Genomic DNA, 18,904 nt, shown 5'->3' on the forward strand with positions numbered 1-18,904 from the left:
CAATGAAACTATTGTAACTACTAATAAATGAAATTTCGATCATAATAATAATGATAAAAAACAGACAATGACATATATTTCTTCAGAGAAGGTGTTCGAAATGTCAAGAAGCTTCTCCTACACACAGGCGACACCTTCTCTGAACGTTTTTTGCAGAATGAATTAGTTCAATAGGAGTGAGAGAAGCAAAACTTTTCGTCACTGCCACTTCCAATTCGTATCTAAAATTGGTCGGCAATTTGAAAATAAGATTTTTCAACCTTCTCCAGAGGTAAAAGTCCATAGGCGTTAGGTCCGGTGACATGTCCGGCCAACGGTTGGGTCATTGGTTTGGTATCCAATTATTACCAAAATTTGCAGCCAAAATATTGGATATTTTCAGTGATGTGAGGCGAAGCCCCGTCTTGTTGAAAATATATTTTTCTGAGCTCCATTAGCAGCAATTCATCAACAAGGGGTTCAACATTTTGTTCAAGCTTCGTCTGTCGATTACAACTTTTCAAGAACCGCTGGCAAAAAGCCATACGGCGTTCAAGATCTCTTGGTCTGAATTGATGAACTCTTCTAGTCCTGTATGGCCTGAATTTGTGTTTTTTCGAAATCCTCAATTCTAACGTTAAGAGAATTGGTAGGTCTATTGATATTTTGAAATTTCGCGTTGACGTTTTGAGATTACTTTCAACAGCTCCTACAACGACAATTTCTTCCAACTCTTTATCCTTATTTGATTCATATATAACTTTTGTCCTTTCCATTCCAAACTGACCACCATCAATTTAGCATTCATTCAGCATTCCACATTGAACGTTTTATTTTTCTGAATACTACCACTCACAGAGTATCACCCAGTTAGGATTTTTGGTACCTACTATTTTGTGATGCCATTTCATGGAAAACTAGTTTCATAACTAAATAAAATATTCATTTAAAAATGTCTGCAATTGAGGTTCTCGCCCTGTGCGCTCAAGTGAAATTACAAACGTTTTTCTTGATCATCTAATTCTAGAATACCTATGAGGAAATGTTGGTTCGACCGGACTCAATTTATATTTTTTTCCAAACGTCGCCTACTTTTCTTCCTAGATTAGTTAAAATCGAAGTTAGCTACCTTCAAACTCTCAAGAAATTTCATGGTAGCACTTATTTTTTCATCATCCTGAGTATAACTTTTCTGTGTTATGTTTGTGAGTGTTAGGAATCACATGTTAAAAGGTAAGAGCTAGTTAATCCTCAGCTCGTACAAGTTTCGACTTCTGAGGGTTGTCATTCGTAGGGGTGCGACAGCTGGTTAATTTGGTGAACAAATTGAAAACACAGCTCGTTGTGTATCTGAGGAAAGCATTATGGAACGGAAATTTTTCATTGACATTATTGAGTTGAGATGCAGCAATTCTTCAAAATATAATTCCGTTATTCAGTAAAGTTATTATTCAATTATAACCACCGGTAACATAAAATCTCTGTGCGTAATTTTTTCAATTTTTTGTATTCTTTTAAATAAATTTCGAAAAAAACGACCGTTTTAGGGAGTTCGGAAAAATTAAAATAAAGGATTTCAATTTGAAAAACTAAACAGGTAGTAGTACCAGTGTCGTTCATTTTACAGGAATTATTCATTGTTCTCGACATACAACGAATGTCCGAAAATATAACCTGTATACGATACAAGAGTGAAAACGTTAGTGTGGGCAACTCGGCAAACGAGTGTAACGCCCTGTATTGTATTTGGGACAATTACCGTGGGCAAATTATTAGGTGTGCCAAAATCATACTGTCTGCCGATGATGAACTGCTATAATTTAGAAGTTGATTTATTATGATCCATTCGATGTGCGAGACAATGGATCCTGGGTATTGGGCAAGAATGATCGTTAAAACCCCTACTGTTTTATATTTCTCAAATATTTTTGAGAAAAGAATTTATTGAATTTCAGTTTTCGATCAAACATGACTCTCTCCATTGTCAGACAATTTTTCTCGACAAATATAATATTGATATGATTTCACATCTGATTTCATTATAGTGCAACGCCAATATCTTGATTTAAATTGTTGACGAAAATTCAGTACTCACCTTTATGCTTGGTTCCGTTGAAAATCCGTTTATCCTCTTGATATGAAGGGGTGGTAGCATTGATAGAGGTGAACTGTCGTTTGTTGCTGAAGGAACCCTGACTGAACTGTACCCACACTACGACTATTATAGCACCCAAAGCCAATATGGCGACACAAGCCATCACTGATTTAAACCTCTTTACGAACTTTGTAGTCATTTCTTTGACGAACTTCGATTTCAGTATCACCAACGAACCTGAAAAAAAATTCATATCTCATGTAAGAACTTTCCAAGATACTGTAGGAGAAAGATAATAGTACCAAATCTGATAATTAAATTATTTTTTTCACATTTCTACCCAGCATATTTCATGATAACTTCAAATCATTTATTGTAAATTGTATGAATTTGAAAAACATTCGTTGAGTGATGAAGACTTCGAAGCTTTAGAGCGATACTGAAATGTATCTTGCAAATCATATGTACTTATCCGAAGAGCTTGAGAGTACACGCATACTAAGAAATCCTGTTGTAAATAAAATATCGATAGAAGAGCAGGAGCTTGGCAAGCTTATACAGATGTCCTTGTAATCCTGGCAGGAACTCGGTAAAGAAAGGTTGCCTGTATAAATTTGGAATAACGCAATCGAGAAACATGGAGAATCATGGCTTGATATTTCTGAGGCCTTTGGCCGTGTGTGGCATGAGCGTTTGTTAACCAAACTTCGAAGCTATGGCTTGTATGATCATTTTTGTGTATGGCTCTCCAGCTTCCTGCAAGAACGTTCCCTGCAAGTAGCTGTCGAAGAATACATCTCGAACACTTTCACCATTAACGCTGGTGTTTCCCAGGGATCCATATTGTCTCCAACCCTATTTTTATTGTATATCAACGACTTATTGGACAGAGGCACAGGGCTACAGAGGCACATCTTCACCGGCAGTAGGAGGTTGCATATCTTAATGAGGACTTAGAAGTGATTTCGAATTGAGAAGGAAGTAACCAGGTTCAATTCAATGCCACAAAAACCCGGGCATGAGTTTTCTCCAAGAAGATAAATGTCTCCGAACTGGATATAATAATGCCGGGTTAGACAATTCCACTTTCTGCTTCAATAAGTTTCTTGGGGGTCAAAATGGACACCAATATGTCTTGGCACAATCATGTCGCTGGAATTGCAAAGGCTGCTTCTCAAAAGCTTGGAACACTGTTCCGAACCAAAAAACTGTACACACCTCAGCAACTGTTGATGCTTTATGAAGCTCAGATCAGACCTTCTTTGGAGTATTGTTCTCATGTATGGAGCTCTGCCCCCAAACACACCCTGAAGTTGCTGGATTCCATCTAAAAAAGAACCATCCACATGACTGAATACGCGAACATTACGTGCAACCTTGATAGCCTGGAACATCGAAGAAAGGTTGGATATTTGTCTCTCTTCTATAGATACTTTTCCGGGAAGTGTTCCAAGTGACTTGGCACATTTGATTCCAGTAAGAGCGGTACATATCAGAAATACGCGATGGACTGTGGCTGCTCATCGTTTTGAGGTGCAACTCAGTACACCTCGAACTTCCCTGTTCAAGAACTCGTACATTTGGAGAACTGTGTTTATGTGGAATAAAATTCCTGAGAACGTTTTTCCAAATAGATTTATTCTCCAGCGATTCAAATACAATGTGAATCGCACCTTAATGATTTTTTATAGTGTTTGTGTTTAGTCCTTGAAAAATCTAGGTATTATTATAAGGATAAGACTGAGAATTTCTAGAATATCTTGGGGTTAAGGCATTGGTTTATGTGATGATTGTCAGACCAATGATCACCTACGGAGCAAATGCCACATGATTGGAAGCTTTACAGCAAACGGACCAGGTGGAGCTTTCTGATCACACCTTTGATTCTGAAACTACCTCTTCTCCGCATCTTTCTGGAGAGAAAGACTAGGTTGATAAGATGAAGAACTGTGCATATTGCCAATTACACAATAAAGCTTTTACGGGCATAGCAGACTACTGGCTGATACTGAACGTCAAGAGTATTCTGAGGAAATGACCTCCGACCTCATCTCCAACTGTCAACTACGAACAACCTTATACAGTCCTTATTCCAAGTAGAGAGCATTGAATCGTGCCAGAGAAAGTAGGACAATGTTAATTCATAGATAGATCATTTTCAGGTTCTGATGCAGGTCTGGTGTAGGAGCTAAGCGACCATACTTCGAGCAGATTTCTGCACCACGGATTTGTGTGTAGAGATTAGCAGAAACCAACTTTATACATAAATCAATAAATATATTTTGAAATCCTGAAACCACTTTAAAAAGCTTTTGATACTCAGCAGGCAACATCCAAGTTGGTGGTGAGTTATCAAATAGAGGGAACTACCGAAAGAAGACTCTCCTCAATAGGAAGTCTCAACAAACTGTGTCTGGTTTACATTCCTGGTCACACTAGTCTGGAATTATATCACCAAACAATTGTCAGATCACAGCAGGGGTGATCTACATTGGCTAATAGACCTACTTACAGGACAACTGAATCATAAAATGACGAGACTTGGCTAAGAGTTTGGTCATCTGACCTGAAGGATCACTGACCAAATGAAGTGATTGACTTTGTTGGGAAGCTGAATATATTTGCCATAGTTTGCATAACTTTACGCCTCAATAAACTTTTGCGGGTTGCAGAACAAGGTCAGTAAGTCCCACCACTCACGTACCTACATCTCCTATTCTGTTGCTTTGTTTTTAAATGCATTTTTGAAGACACAAGACAAAATAGTTGTGGTCCAGCTTCGATGAGCTTGGTTTCGATAATCAAAAGCAAACTCGAAGCAACATATTTTGATGAAAGTGGTAATCCATAAATATATATTTGTTTTGGATAATCCAAATAAGTTTGATTGCAGACAAAATACTTCAACTTCATAATTATGCATTCATCGAGGTTTATAACATTTAATTCGCTGAAAATTACAGAAAAATTTTTCAATAATCTCTATCCGAGAAATCACTGATGTACCGCAAGCAAAGGCTAAGTTTGAGTTCGGAATTTGGTTTAAGTCCTAGAATGCCGCTAACTATATGTAAGACGGGCGATGAGAAGAGTACTACAGTACAGTTTAACTACTGTGAATTGTTTGTATAACCATTTGGTCTATTGAGAATAAGGAGTGATTCAGAGCATTCAGAAAAGTGAAAATGATAAATCGAACTACAGAAAATTTCGCAAAGGCAAACGTCAATATCAAGTATTATTTCGCAACGTAATTGAAGAAGGTACAATATAATTCCGCATTCCTCAGGGATTCAGGCAAAGATTAGAGATACTTATAAGACTTTTTTAGGCTGTATTCGGATGTCAAACCTGAACGGGCGGGCTGTGCTTGTAAGAATCTTATTACACATTGAAATAAAATTCTCAATAAGCCTACTAAGACTACTACTATGTCAATGACGTGAGAAGCACTTTGATCCGGCTTCAATTTGAATTCAGATTTAACGAGGTTAGGAGGGAGATTCGAATTGTGATCAATCGCTGGAGTCTTTCAACCATGTATTTTTTATGGGCTAAACATTTCGTCAAATTTCAATGTCTTATGAAAACTTCTATAAAAAACGCTACAAAAATATCAAATGTGATATACCCTTGGATCGTGAATTTATCACTTTATCCATATCTGTAATAAAAAAGACAGGACCGTATTAAAAAAAAGTGGATGGTGGCCATGTTGACATGAAACGTTTAATCAAATATTTATTATTCCATCGTCATAGTATACTTCGAATACAATAACATAAATAAGTGGTGGTTCCACTTACGTCTCGCTTGTGTTTACGCAGTTATTTTTATTAGGTACTTTTCTTGGTTATTTACATTTTGTCTTCAATCGAGGACCGCCTGCCCGGTAATGAAGACGCCAAATAGACTGAAACAGCTGTCTACCGGTGGTCATTCCCATATTGATTTCAATTTAAGAGCCACCGGTATACAGCTGTTTCAGCCTATTGGGCATCGTCAGTACCGGGCAGGGGCTAGCCGAACATGTCAACAAGTTTGACCACCATGTGAATTTTGATGCCACTAAGGTCTTAGCTATCGAATATAACAATGTTTCAATGAATCTATCAAATCTAGTATCAATAGAATAATGTACTTACTTATATATTTATTTCAAATGTTATTATACTAACTTCACTTTTAAAATATCCCACAGGTAGAAATTTCCAATTTCCATATCCCATTTTTTTGAATCATGCACGTGGTTTCCTCTTCAAGGAACAGGTGGTTTATGAATTTGATAATATAATGATATATCATTAAATCTACTATATATTGTTTGTCTGTAACGTCCTAAGTGACATCTTAGTAATTTTTCATATATGTTACGTCCATATTTCTTTCAACCTGCCACATAACCTCACATACACTGTAAGTTGGCTTGAATTATCATTTTATAAATATGACTGTTTTTTATCCTTATTGTAGCATCCCTGATGATGATAATAAAGATTATCGAAAGCTTGGAATCTGTGTTATAAGAGTACACTAAATTTTTGGCCTGCTGCATACCCAAATATTATTTTCACTTATATATATATATATATATATATATATATATATATATATATATATATATATATATATATATATATATATAATCTTAGCGACTGGAGAAATGTACGGTAAAATAGATTAACAGGGTCTCTCAGTCAAAAAATCAAAAATCAAACTCTGCTTCACTTAGGCTACTATGCAACTATGCAAAACAATATCCGCTCTCAGAAAAGACATCGAGGAAGTTAACTACTGTAACATATGTTTGAAACTATTAACAATTATGAGTAAGACGTGTAAGTTTTTTAACACCACCGTTGACGGAAAGGATACAATGATTAAATTATGACTCGAACATGGTAATGCGATTTGATTCTTCGATTCACTGAATGAATAAATAAATTGTTTCTCACTTCCCATACGTGCCCGTAAGAAGCAATTCGTCCAAGACAGTTTGCTGAATATAAATAGATATGATGAACTGATGGTAATTAATTATTCATTCGAAATTTGTCCAAATCGGTTGCTGAAAAATCAATTTCCTGATGTGATTGACATATCTTATACCACGGATTGGTATTGAATAAAACTATATAATACACTAAAGCACATTGCCGTAAGTAATGTCAGAAAAAAATCCTTTTTTGAGTTTGTATTTAATTTTGAACTATAAAGTAGAAGTAAACAAAAGAGTTGGCTTCATCAAAGTCCAGAGTCCAATTTGAGGATATGGGTGATCATTCTGTAGAAATTTTCTTTTCAAACCATCGCCCGAAAAGTTATTATGGACAAACTATCCTACTGGTTCTACGAACTGCTGTGGAGCTCCATGTGGTTGAAAAACTACCCCCATTTCGTAATATATTTCACTCATATGATCAGAAATGTATAATATCAGCTTTTTTCCTTTGAAAGTTTCCCATATTTTTGTATAAAGATGTAGAAGTAGATAGTCAAAAAGTGTTTTCCCAAGAACTAATTTGTCTTAAATTGATCAATTGAATAGTACATCTGAATCTCTGACAATTATGAATCAAAATTTTGTTTCGTTTTATTCTGCTTAGAATATTTTTTCACACAACATAATTACTTTTTGATTGATATTTATTGAATACTTGCATATAATGTAATTAATTTCATACTAGTTGAGTTACTGGTAGTGAAACAATGACAAACAAGTTGAAAGTGACGTCAAACCACGCACGTATTGATAACCAGGTATTGAATTAATACCAAATGATAACAGATTACATCTACAATGTAATCATACGCTTTCTCATGGCATTCAAAATTTTTGAGGACTACTAAAAAAATATATAATAGATTTATAACGGATTTAAAAAAAAGGATGTCGATGGGCTGATGTGAATACTTTGGAATTTTTTGTTATCTTTCATTTTAATAGATTATTGTCTGAAAAGTTCCCTTTCGAGTGCTCGGTATATGTGCAATATACCAAGATGTTTCATAAAAAACAGGACATATTGTATGATTTTCTAATTTCCCCGGAAGAAAGATAGAGATAAAAAGACAAGTTACGGTATGAGTTCTTTTATTAGGCTATTTTCTTTTATATATTTCTGTTGAAATTAAAGAAAATCATATTAATATTTTCAAGATGATTGAAGCGAAAAATCTTCTGAGAATTCTTTCATTTGATTTGGTTGGAAAATTTCAATGATATTGACGAAATCGTCTAAAGAAAATTAGATCTTATTGAAGGTGGTGCCAAAAGTATCCGGTAAAACAAAAAAAAAACACAAACATTTTGGAAAAAATTGTGTTCATTTTCCAATACAATCTCCTTCAATACCGAAAACGTTCGCTATTGATAGCTGCTAAACAACACAGCGTCTTGGAACTTGAAACATAGTTTGTGTAGTTTCTAATACAGCGATATTTTTCAAACAACTACCGCCATCTCTAGGTCATACCGTGTACTTCTGGGACCACCCTGGTAGTCCAATAATTCAAGATATTTTGAAGTAACTCTCGTGACTGTGTTTTACATAATGAAATAATAAAACTGTTTATCGGTCCTTGATGATAGTGTGAATTTCCAATAATATTCATTATAATAAAAAACAATTAAGATAATAAAAATCAGAAAATGAATAATTAATCGATTTCAATAAATTATACTACTTGTCGACGGATAACATTGGCCTAATTGATAACTATAACTCTTCACAAATGATCTTGAAAAAGTATTTTCCAAATTTTATTTCGTAGCACTAATTAGTTCCAAATAAGCAACATAAATCAAGTATCTTCAAAAAATATAGGTCGTAAAAACTGAGCATCATGTCTTTTGGCATACCTGACGGGAAATCCCATTTTACTGAAATTAAATCGAATACCTATCCAAAGTCAATAAATGGCTATCCATTCAAATCGCTTAAGTAGTGTAGCCAAAAATATAATTCAATGATTTATTATAGAAAGAAAAAAAATCATGTTTATTTCAGCAATATACTCATAAGCCAAGAATCTTAAGCTTTTCGAAAAGATAACAACATACGGCAAAGGGACTATTCTTTGGACTATTTTAAGGATATTTTGTCCTTTGTTGATTTTTGATAGGGCGCTTTGTTTCGAAGATACGGGGCGAAAAATAATTTCGACAATAACAATGTTGGTATTTTTAAAATTATTAAAGTAGCCGAAATAAAAGTATAGTGCACTATACCAAGTGATAAAAAATCTAACAATTCCGTTGGTATAGTCTATCCCAATTGGAACGGCAATAAAAATAAGAGTACAGTCTTAACATTTCTTGCCTGTGGCCCCTAGTCCCCCAGATAGTTAGTAAACGTGCTATCAAATGTAGTGGAGGATTAAAGGCTCGGCTAGCTGGACCGGCTGAGTACTTATTTTTTGTCCGTTTCACAATATTTATTTATCAGTGCCGTGTGTTCGTGGGATTAGGTGAGGTAGTGAGTGGTTTTACAAACCAATTTTTGAAAAATTTCTCTAGAGATCAATTACCCTAACACCAAACTAATATTTTTGCACTCGACGCGCGTTTCGCTAACAAGGTTAGCATCCTCATGAGAAGCAAATTGATACTGAATCTAAAGACAAGAGTTAGCTGTTTATATACGTAAAGTTTTTTGGTCCGATGTGGACTTTGTTTGTTAAATGATGATTATTCTAATTGATTTTTCGGTAATTTACTAGTGGAACCACTACCTGCAAATTAATTTATCCGCTTTTTAATCTATTGACAAATTAATTTGCAGGTAGTGGTTCCACTAGTTAATTACCGAAAAATCAATTAGGATAATCATCATTTAACAAACAAAGTCGACATCGGACCAAAAAACTTTTGATATATAAACAGCTAACCCTTGTCTTTGGATTCAGTATCAATTTGCTTCTCCTGAAGATGCTAATCTTGTTAGCGAAAATCGCGTCGAGTGCAAAAATATCAGTTTGGTGTTAGAGTAATTGATCTCTAGAAAAAGTTTTCAACTTCTACACCAAAGGTTCCAATCTCATCGTTTGAACCGATTTTTGTGAAAATCTTAGTGTTTCTGGGTATTTTCATCAATATGGCTTTCTGGAGACCTTTTGAAACAAATGATAACATTACTTGTAAGGAATCTGTGTCAATCGACAGGGATCCGGAATTTGAAAATAAGGACTTACATGTTCAAGTTCAGCGAGTAATTTTAAATATTCATGAACGCTTGAAAAAGGAAAACTGTCACACTTCACAGAATGCTATTGTGAATAGAATATGCGAGTTAATGAAACTATATCGTTCGACAGTTCTTCAAGTCATTGAAATAGGGGATGTCATTGACCATGCAATGAAACGACAACAAAGGAATAAAAAATTCGCAAACGTTGATGGTGCTACAAAAGATGTGATTTGGCGAACAATTTATGATATATACCAAAAAAATGAAGTACCAACCTTGGAAATTATTTGGTAAAAATTACTCGACTATCCCGATTACAATTACAAATTTTTAGAAACTCTACGAGATGTCTTATTGTCTTGTGTCTTCAAATATAAAAAATTGAACAGTCGGATGGTCATAATGGAATCGACACGCATTGTTCAACTCCGTCAAGAATATTTGAGGCGAATTATAAGCTACCGAGAATCCAGCAGACATATAATCTACCTCGACGAAACTTGGTTTGACACCCATGATGTTGTCAAATATGGCTGGGTAGACGAAACCAAGTGTTGTACTTTGAACACACCTTCTTCAAGGGGAAAACGTGTTATAATTTCGCATGCCGGGAATGAAAGTGGTTTCGTACCTAACGCTTTGCTTCTGTCGGACAAAAATATAAAAGATTCGTCTGCTGATTACCACGAAGATATGACTGCGGCTTTATTCGAAACCTGGTTCAGTATGAGCAGCTTCTCCCAAATATTCCTCCAAACTCGGTTATTGTTATGGATAACGCTTCGTATCATTCTCGGTTATTGACTAAAATACCAAACAATAACACAAAAAAGGCAGATATTTTTGATTTCATGCGAAATCATGACATATAAATACCCGAAAAGATTCCAACGAAAAAGGTATCACAGGCGACCATAAAACAACGTAATTTCAAAAAAGAGTATATTATTGATTCGATGTGTGAAACACGCGGTCATATTCTCTTACGTTTGTCTCCATATTATTGTGTGTTCAATCCATTTGAAATGGTTTGGGCCACAATGAAAGAAAGCTTGCGGAAAGGTAATCAGTCCCCGACTCTGAATGCTGTAGTGCTTGACAATATAAGGCGAGTGGTGAATGAAGTTGGTAATAGTGATGTGTCGAAGAACTGTGTGGCCCACGTTATAAAAGAAGAGAACAAATATTTTGTGCAAAGTTCCATAAATTCGATCGTTATTCAACCCGATGATGATTCCACCTCATCACAATATAGCGAAGAAGAATTTTGATTTTTCTAGCAATTTTGTTTGCTTCTATTATTTTGTAAATATATGTTTGACGAGAATTCGGTGTTACTATTTCTGTTTTCATTGTATTTTAGAGTTTTATACTCGGAAATCAACTACCTTAAATTTCGAAATTTTTTATAATTAGCCATGGTGTAAAAATTCAGTTGAGATAACTTTTTCATGAGGTGATCAATTGCTATGATTGTAAGAATAAGTAACTGAAAAACTTCCACTGAAAAATAATATGCCGACGCCTATGTCGAGGCGGGAATTCCTTCTCTGTGCTGTTCCAATTGGTATTGGAAATACTATACCTACCGACAACATTACGATTTCTACAAACGGCTGCAGACATTCAATTTGCTGGGTGTAACGTAATCAGAAATAATACTGGTGTTTTTGAAAAAGTTCGGGAGTCCATGAGGAGAAGATTGGAATCTTGCATCCGAGCGGAAAGGGTAGTCGTTTTCAATAGTTCTTGTAGATTAAGAAATATTACATGTAATTTTTGGCAATAAATTATTATTGTCGAAATTTTTTTTCGCTCCGTAGCATTGAAACAAAGCGCCCTATAAAAATCATCAAAGGACATATGTGTCCTTATGTAATATTCAGGTAAATTTGATAATTATTTTATAACAAACTATATAGTTACTACAGGTGGTATGCCCTGTGAGGAAAATTGGGGTCCAGCACCCGTTACCTTCCCCCATTTGATAACGTATACCGCAGGCGTAGACGAAACATCAGGAATCAATACCTGCATCCAAATAACTGAATAAACCTTTGACGCAGTTAGCTTCAGCCGTGAAAGTTTACAGTCTTTGAGAAACAACAATGTAGATTCAAATAAGATTTAAAAAAATATTTAACTTGTATAACGGAACAACTTGTTGATATATGTGGCAAATTTATTCAATACGCCTCTTTGCACAACTGTTCAATACATTAATTGAACTCAACAATGTTTTTACGCTACCTCAATTTTTTCTGGTATAAGACCTTGTTTAACAGCGGCGATCGCAACAATTATTTTATTTCAACGGAGTTCAAATTAAATAGCTTCTTAGCCAATATTGACGGGATAATGAGTTACCAAGCAGGAACTCAAATTGATATCAAATTATAATTGAACTGAATTATAATGGATGATAATCATTATGAAGGTAATAATCATGCGAGACACATTGTCCTCAAATGGAGTACCTATATCCAGAAAATTATTATGAAATTATTGAAGAAAAAATGTTCACTAAGTCTATCACTATTCAACAGTGAAAAAAAGCAGGTTTCAATTGAAAAGTTAGGACCCACGTAATTCATACGATATTCAAATTTCCGAGGAGAACCTAACCAATAGCACTGATCAACGATACGTAATTGTTACGTAGTAGTAACTGAAGAAATTATGTACTAACCAAAGAAAAAAATTTAGAAAAAGTAGTTTTTCATTTCAAATTATTTATTGAAACGGAGAAAAATTATTATCAACTGGTGAAGTTATTCATTTCAAGAAGGTATTCTTCGTAACTTGTAACAGGTTATGGACCCAATGACTCAGCATTAAAAATTTTCGAATTATTGAATAACTTCCAAAGTTAATCCAATAATCCATTTCCATTTGGCAGAGTACCGAGTTGAAATCAATAAATTTGATGGAAGTAATTAACAGCATTGGAAGTTTCAAATAAAGTGTGTTTAAAATGCGAAACAAGTATTGTTAACTGCTTGGTGTTTTTACGATAACACATGTCATGAACCTCTCGCAAATATCCCTCATCAAAAATTGTGAGTTCTCTAAGGAAATTCTTGATAATGTGGATCAATTTTCCAACAGAAATCAGAGGTGAATAAGATGTAAGTGCCTGAATGATTCCATCAATATTAAATGAACCCGACTAAATTTGTAGCATAACACAGCAGAAAAATTGAAACATAGCAAGTGAATTAGTAGGTAATGTTGTCATCACAAAGATTCTCAGCACTTCGCCACTGAAGTATAGAAATTTGAGGTAAGCTTGACCATTTGTGAATGAATTTTGGATGAAGAAGCAAGTCTTATTTCATATGATTAAGCCAAAACGGTCATCGCAGCAATGTTAATTAGACATTGTAGTATACTAAGAAAAATAACATGAATTATAAAAATAAGAGAGTGGAAGCGACATCTGAACATAGGTACGAAACCGCTTGCGAAATTGAGGAAGAGATTGTTCTTGAAGAACAGTGGGGCAACGACATCCACATGTATGAACTACAGACCTGATTATTTTTACGATTTCTAAGATAATGATATTTCAATAGTCTGGTTGGGCAACAACTGGACAGTCAAAAATCAAAATTTGAAAGTAGATGAATTGACACTGGTTTAGCACAGTGCATTTATGATGCACTGTTTGGAACCTTTGGTGTAGTAATGAATTGAGTTTTTTTTTATCTTCCTCTTTGAAGATGATCACTTGGTGATCGAAACACGTGTCGAAGTGTTAAAGATAAAGATTTGGTGTTGTGAAAAAACTCCAGTAATATTTTTTAACAATTATATTATCAATGTACTGCATACTCCAGAACTCAGGAAAATTTATTTTCAGAAGACGTAGTCGGGAATAATTTTACGTTATGAATCCACTAGGACTTATTCCAGTACGAGTTGTTTTACGTACGAGGCGACGTTTCCTTATTTTTGAAGGGTGAAACACAAGCACTACACGAAAATCCTTGAAGCGCTCTTAGAGCCGTGCCTGTGCAGAAGTGGTGATTCACATTTGATTTGAATCGCTGGGGATCAAATCCATTTGGAAAAATGTTCTCAGGAAGTGTATTCCTTATAAACGCCGTTCTTAGAATGAAAGAGTTGTTAAACAGTGAAGTTTGAGGTGTACTGACTTGAACCTAGAAATGATGATCAACCACAGTCCGTTGCGTATTTCTGATATGTACCGCTCTTGGTGGAATCAAATGTGTCACTTTGACACTTCCCGTGAAAGTATCTATAGAAGAGAAACAAATCTCCAACCTTCTTCGAAGTTCCAGGCTATCAAGGCTGCATGTGACTTCGCGTCTCCAATCAGGCGGATGACTCTTTTCTGGATGAAGACCAGCAACTTCAGGGTATGTTTGGGGGCAGAGCTCCATACATGAGAACAATACTCCAAAGAAGGTCTGATCTGAGCTTTATAAAGCATCAAAAATTACTGAGGTGTATACAGTTTTCTGGTTCGGAACAGTGTTCCAAGCTTTTGAGAAGCAGCCTTAGCAATTCCGCGACATGATTGTGCCAAGACATGGTGTCCATTTTAACCCCCAACAAACGTATTAAAACAGAAAGCGAAATTTCCTGACCTGACATTATTATTTCCGGTTTAGAAACATTTATGTTTTTGGAGAAAACCGATGCCTGGGTTTTGTGGCATTGTATTGAACCTAGTTAATTTCACCCCAATTCTAAATTGCATGCATCCGTGCATCCGTAGCCGATGTCCTGGTATCCAAATATAATGAAGAGACAAGTGTGCTGTCATCAGCAAAGGAATATATTGGATTCTTGTTTTTTTTCCAATAAGTCGTTGATATACAATAAAAAGAGACTTGAAGACATTATGGATCCCTGGGGAACCAGCGTTGATGGTGAAAGTATTCGAGAGATATTCATGCCACTTGCAGGGAACGTTCTTTCAAGAAGCTGAGGAGCCATACACAAAAATAATTTAACAAGCCATAGCATCAAAGTTTGGCCAGCAAACACTCATGCCACACACGGTCAAAGGCCTTAGAAATATCAACCGCAATAGCTCTTGATTCTCCATGCTTCTTGATTGCGTTATTCCAAATATGGGTGACATACGATAGAAGGTCGCCTGTTGATCTGTGTTTCCGAAATCCATATTCATAAACGCTCAAGATGTCGAAGCCTTCTAAATATTCCGGCTTCTCCATGATTTTTGATGTCACTGATGGCAAAGCGACTGGTCTATAGTTAATTGGAAGAGTTTTCTTGCCCTTTTTGGGAAAAGGTTGAATGTGAACAATCTTCCAAAAAGAAAGAAGAACCCCTTTCTTGTAAGACAGGTTGAAAAGTCTGCAAAATACTGGTGCGAGTTCATTTGCGCACTTTTTAAGTAAGATGGCGGGACTTTATCAGGACCAGACGTCTTGTTGTTGTTGAACTGTTTCCGGCGTCGTAGATTTCAGTGTGGAAATGGTGGGTGGTGCTTTTCTCAGAAAATCGACTATGGAATCGGACACAAATTGTTCAGCTAGTAGATTTGCTTTTTCTATGGCTATTGTTGCAATTGAACCATCCACTTGTGTTAGTGGTGGAATTTGTAAAGTTCTGATTACCAGCTTTAGCTACCGACCAGAAGGATCTAAACCCATTAAGATTGGCAAGCAGTTTATCCCTAATTCTCTGATTGTGAAGTTCTTTGCTTTCATTTATCCTAAGTTTGCAGCTGTTGAGATATTTGTTGTCATTGGAAATGTGTTCGAACAGTGAACTGAAAAACAAAGTTTTCAGTGGACAAAACAAAGAAATTATGAATAATGTTTCAAGGTTTATGCAAGTGAAAGCAACGGCAGATGGAATGAGAATTCCTCTTGCGAAGGTGAGAAGTGAGAGTGATAATGAGGAGAATTGTTACCAATATTGTATTTCAACTTTGAAGATTTAGGAACGAGTAGCTCAAGCCACAGGGATTTTCGTGCGAACTGAACAAGAAATCAAATCAGAGATGAAAAAGATTGAAAATGGAGAGGATGAAACATTTTTAACTTAAAATTTTGAAAAATCTATCAAAAATTCCAAAATTGTCATGGATGATGCTGATTTAGCAATTTTACGTAGATGTAAAATTAGTTTCCATATCAAAGAGAAAGAAATTCCTACGCTTAGGAAACTTCATAAAACTATCATCCAAAATATTGACCATCGGGTAGAAGAGAGTCATCGCGAAAAGAAATTCATAAACTCAGATTCCGATATAGAAAGGTGAAAAATAACAGGAAAATATTGACGGAATGCCAGCCCGTTCGACCATACTCAAGATAGAACTCTTGGTGAAAATGCGTACCTATAAAGAAGAATGTCGACCTGTCATATATATGGATGAAATACATGTTTACGCTACACGAGTTTTTTGAACAATTTCCTTCTGAGCAATGGCAATCTCGTTGTGAACGAGCAAAGAAATTTGAGGACGATTTCATGTCGAATTAACCCATGATAAACATCATCGTGGATGATCTGATTATTGATTCACATGATGAGTACAGCGACACTGTAACGGAACAGAAATATGTAATACGAATACGAAGGAAAATTTTTTCAACAAAATGGCTACTTGGAATAGACTTTGACTAAAAGACAGCAAGAGCATCGGAAGGAAGAGAAGCCATCACAACCAGTGCTTGCACTTTCCTACATCAGAGGATTTTCGGAGAGGATAAGAATTGGGTCCAAGCATAACATCAGAACCTGCTTCAGATCCAGAAACAGACTCACGAAAACCAGGCCACGTAACGCGGACTGCGATTTCATGAATTGCATTTACCGGATACCCTGTGAGTGCGAAAAATCCTATATCGGAGAAACTAAGAGCCTATTGAAAGTTCACATTGCCGATCACAAGAGACACACACAGCGAGGGGAAACCAGCAAATCAGGAATAACAGAGCATGTATGGACCCATCAACATAACATCAAGTGGTCTCAAGCTGAGATCATACACAGGAAGGAACACTGGTTTAGGAGAAAATTCAAAGAAGTCGCATACATGTTGTCCAACAATGTATTTAGCCAAGCTAGCGTAGAGATACACAACATATGAAAACCCATAATCAAGCTAAAAATGGCCAAATCCCGCCAAACAGTCACCTCCCGCTAAATTGGTGAAGCTGAAAGAGGAGATAAGTGAAAGTACTCGAATGACCCATATATAGTCATCTCTCGGAGGAATTAGTCCAGTCATCACCCAAAGACGATTATGGATAGGTACTAACAATCCAAACTTCACTAGCGTGAAGTAACGCTAGTTGCACACACACCGATTTTGGACGGTCAGTATAAAATCGGCCGATATTTTATTGGTAGCGGGTGCTTGCACACTCACCGGATTTTTATCGGTCAAACAATCAGTTGCTTTGTTGTCGTAATTAGCACGCACTACCAAAACGAAGTTAATGCGTAGTAACTACAATTTCACCGAGCAAGAGTGTATTTAGTCATGTACGCCACTACTTCCCGGTAATGCCGGCGATACAGTGGCAGTGGACGGCTGCTCACCGGTATTTTACCGGCGACGATCACCGGTCGACGTGTGTGCAACGTCCCGTTCCCACATGTGGTTCACTATTGGAATTTGGACAACCAGTACAAAGTTGGCCCTCCAAAATCGGTGTGTGTGCAACTAGCGTAACTTGGTTTGGAATGTCTTATTTTTTTTGTTAAATCACCTACTCTAATTTTTTTACTTGTATTTTTTTGCACTGTAATTTTATTCAAGGTTTTTTTGCTCAATATAATTGTTACATTCAGCGTTTCTTTTTTATTTTTTATTTGTATTGGTTCTTTTAGAGTGTGTGTGTGTGTGTGGACGGATTGGCATTGGAGTTATCCTTTTGCCACGGAGTGTTGGATATAGGTTGTCAGTCATATAATTATTTTACTTTTAGGGATTTTGAATCATTTTACATATTATTAGACAATGGAAGTCCAAACTAATGAAATTCAAAAGAGAAATATGGGAATGAAGTTTCAGAGGATGAAGATAGTAATGTTTCTGCATGAAAGGAAAAACTGAGGTTCCCCTTCCCTACTTGTATATGTTTAGTTGTAACGGGATAATTTGGGATTAGAGAACAAAAACAAATATTAATCATCAAAAATTACTTTATAGTTTTTCAAAATATTCCCCATGAAGATCTACACACTTTTGTATGCGTTTGAACCATTGTCGAACAACTTTTGCTACTCTGATCTTCGAAACAAGCATTCTGAATACAGCAACCGCTTCTTCAGGTGTCGAAAAACGTTGACCTCTTAGTTTGTTTTTTACGAGCGGGAATAAAAAGAAGTATTCGGTGCCAAGTCAGGACTATACGGCGGATGAATCATCAAATCGATGTTTTGGGTGCTCAAAAATGCAGTTGTTTGAGCTCGCATTGTCGTGGTGAAGAGTGATCCGTCTTCGGCGGTTGGTTTTACTAATTTCTTGGAAGAATTGACTGTTAGTCAATTCTGAGTGGTACGATTGCGATATGTCCAGTTTTTTCGAAAAAACAGGCGACCATTTGCTTCGTGCGCGAACAACTTTTGCTGGATTTGGTTCTTCTTGAAAGACCCATACAGTCGACTGCTCTTCACTTGCGGGCTC

The 18,904-nt window shown here is 35.9% G+C and overlaps 1 protein-coding gene across 7 annotated transcripts in view; it reads right to left on the bottom strand.

The window, feature by feature from the left end:
• Positions 1-18,904, bottom strand: part of AdamTS-A (ADAM metallopeptidase with thrombospondin type 1 motif A) — a 454,792-nt gene that overhangs the window by 315,211 nt on the left and 120,677 nt on the right. For all 7 annotated transcript variants that reach the window (XM_074170637.1, XM_074170639.1, XM_074170641.1 and 4 more), the window contains one exon: positions 2,075-2,311. In XM_074170637.1, coding sequence (XP_074026738.1) covers positions 2,075-2,273 — 199 coding nt within the window. In that variant the 5' untranslated portion in view covers positions 2,274-2,311. The remainder of the gene's footprint in view (positions 1-2,074; positions 2,312-18,904) is intronic.

Source organism: Leptinotarsa decemlineata, unplaced genomic scaffold, assembly GCF_025532065.1.
Source record: "Leptinotarsa decemlineata unplaced genomic scaffold, Ldec_3_MD MMD2_P_RNA_scaffold_9, whole genome shotgun sequence".
Lineage (NCBI taxonomy): Eukaryota > Metazoa > Arthropoda > Insecta > Coleoptera > Chrysomelidae > Leptinotarsa > Leptinotarsa decemlineata.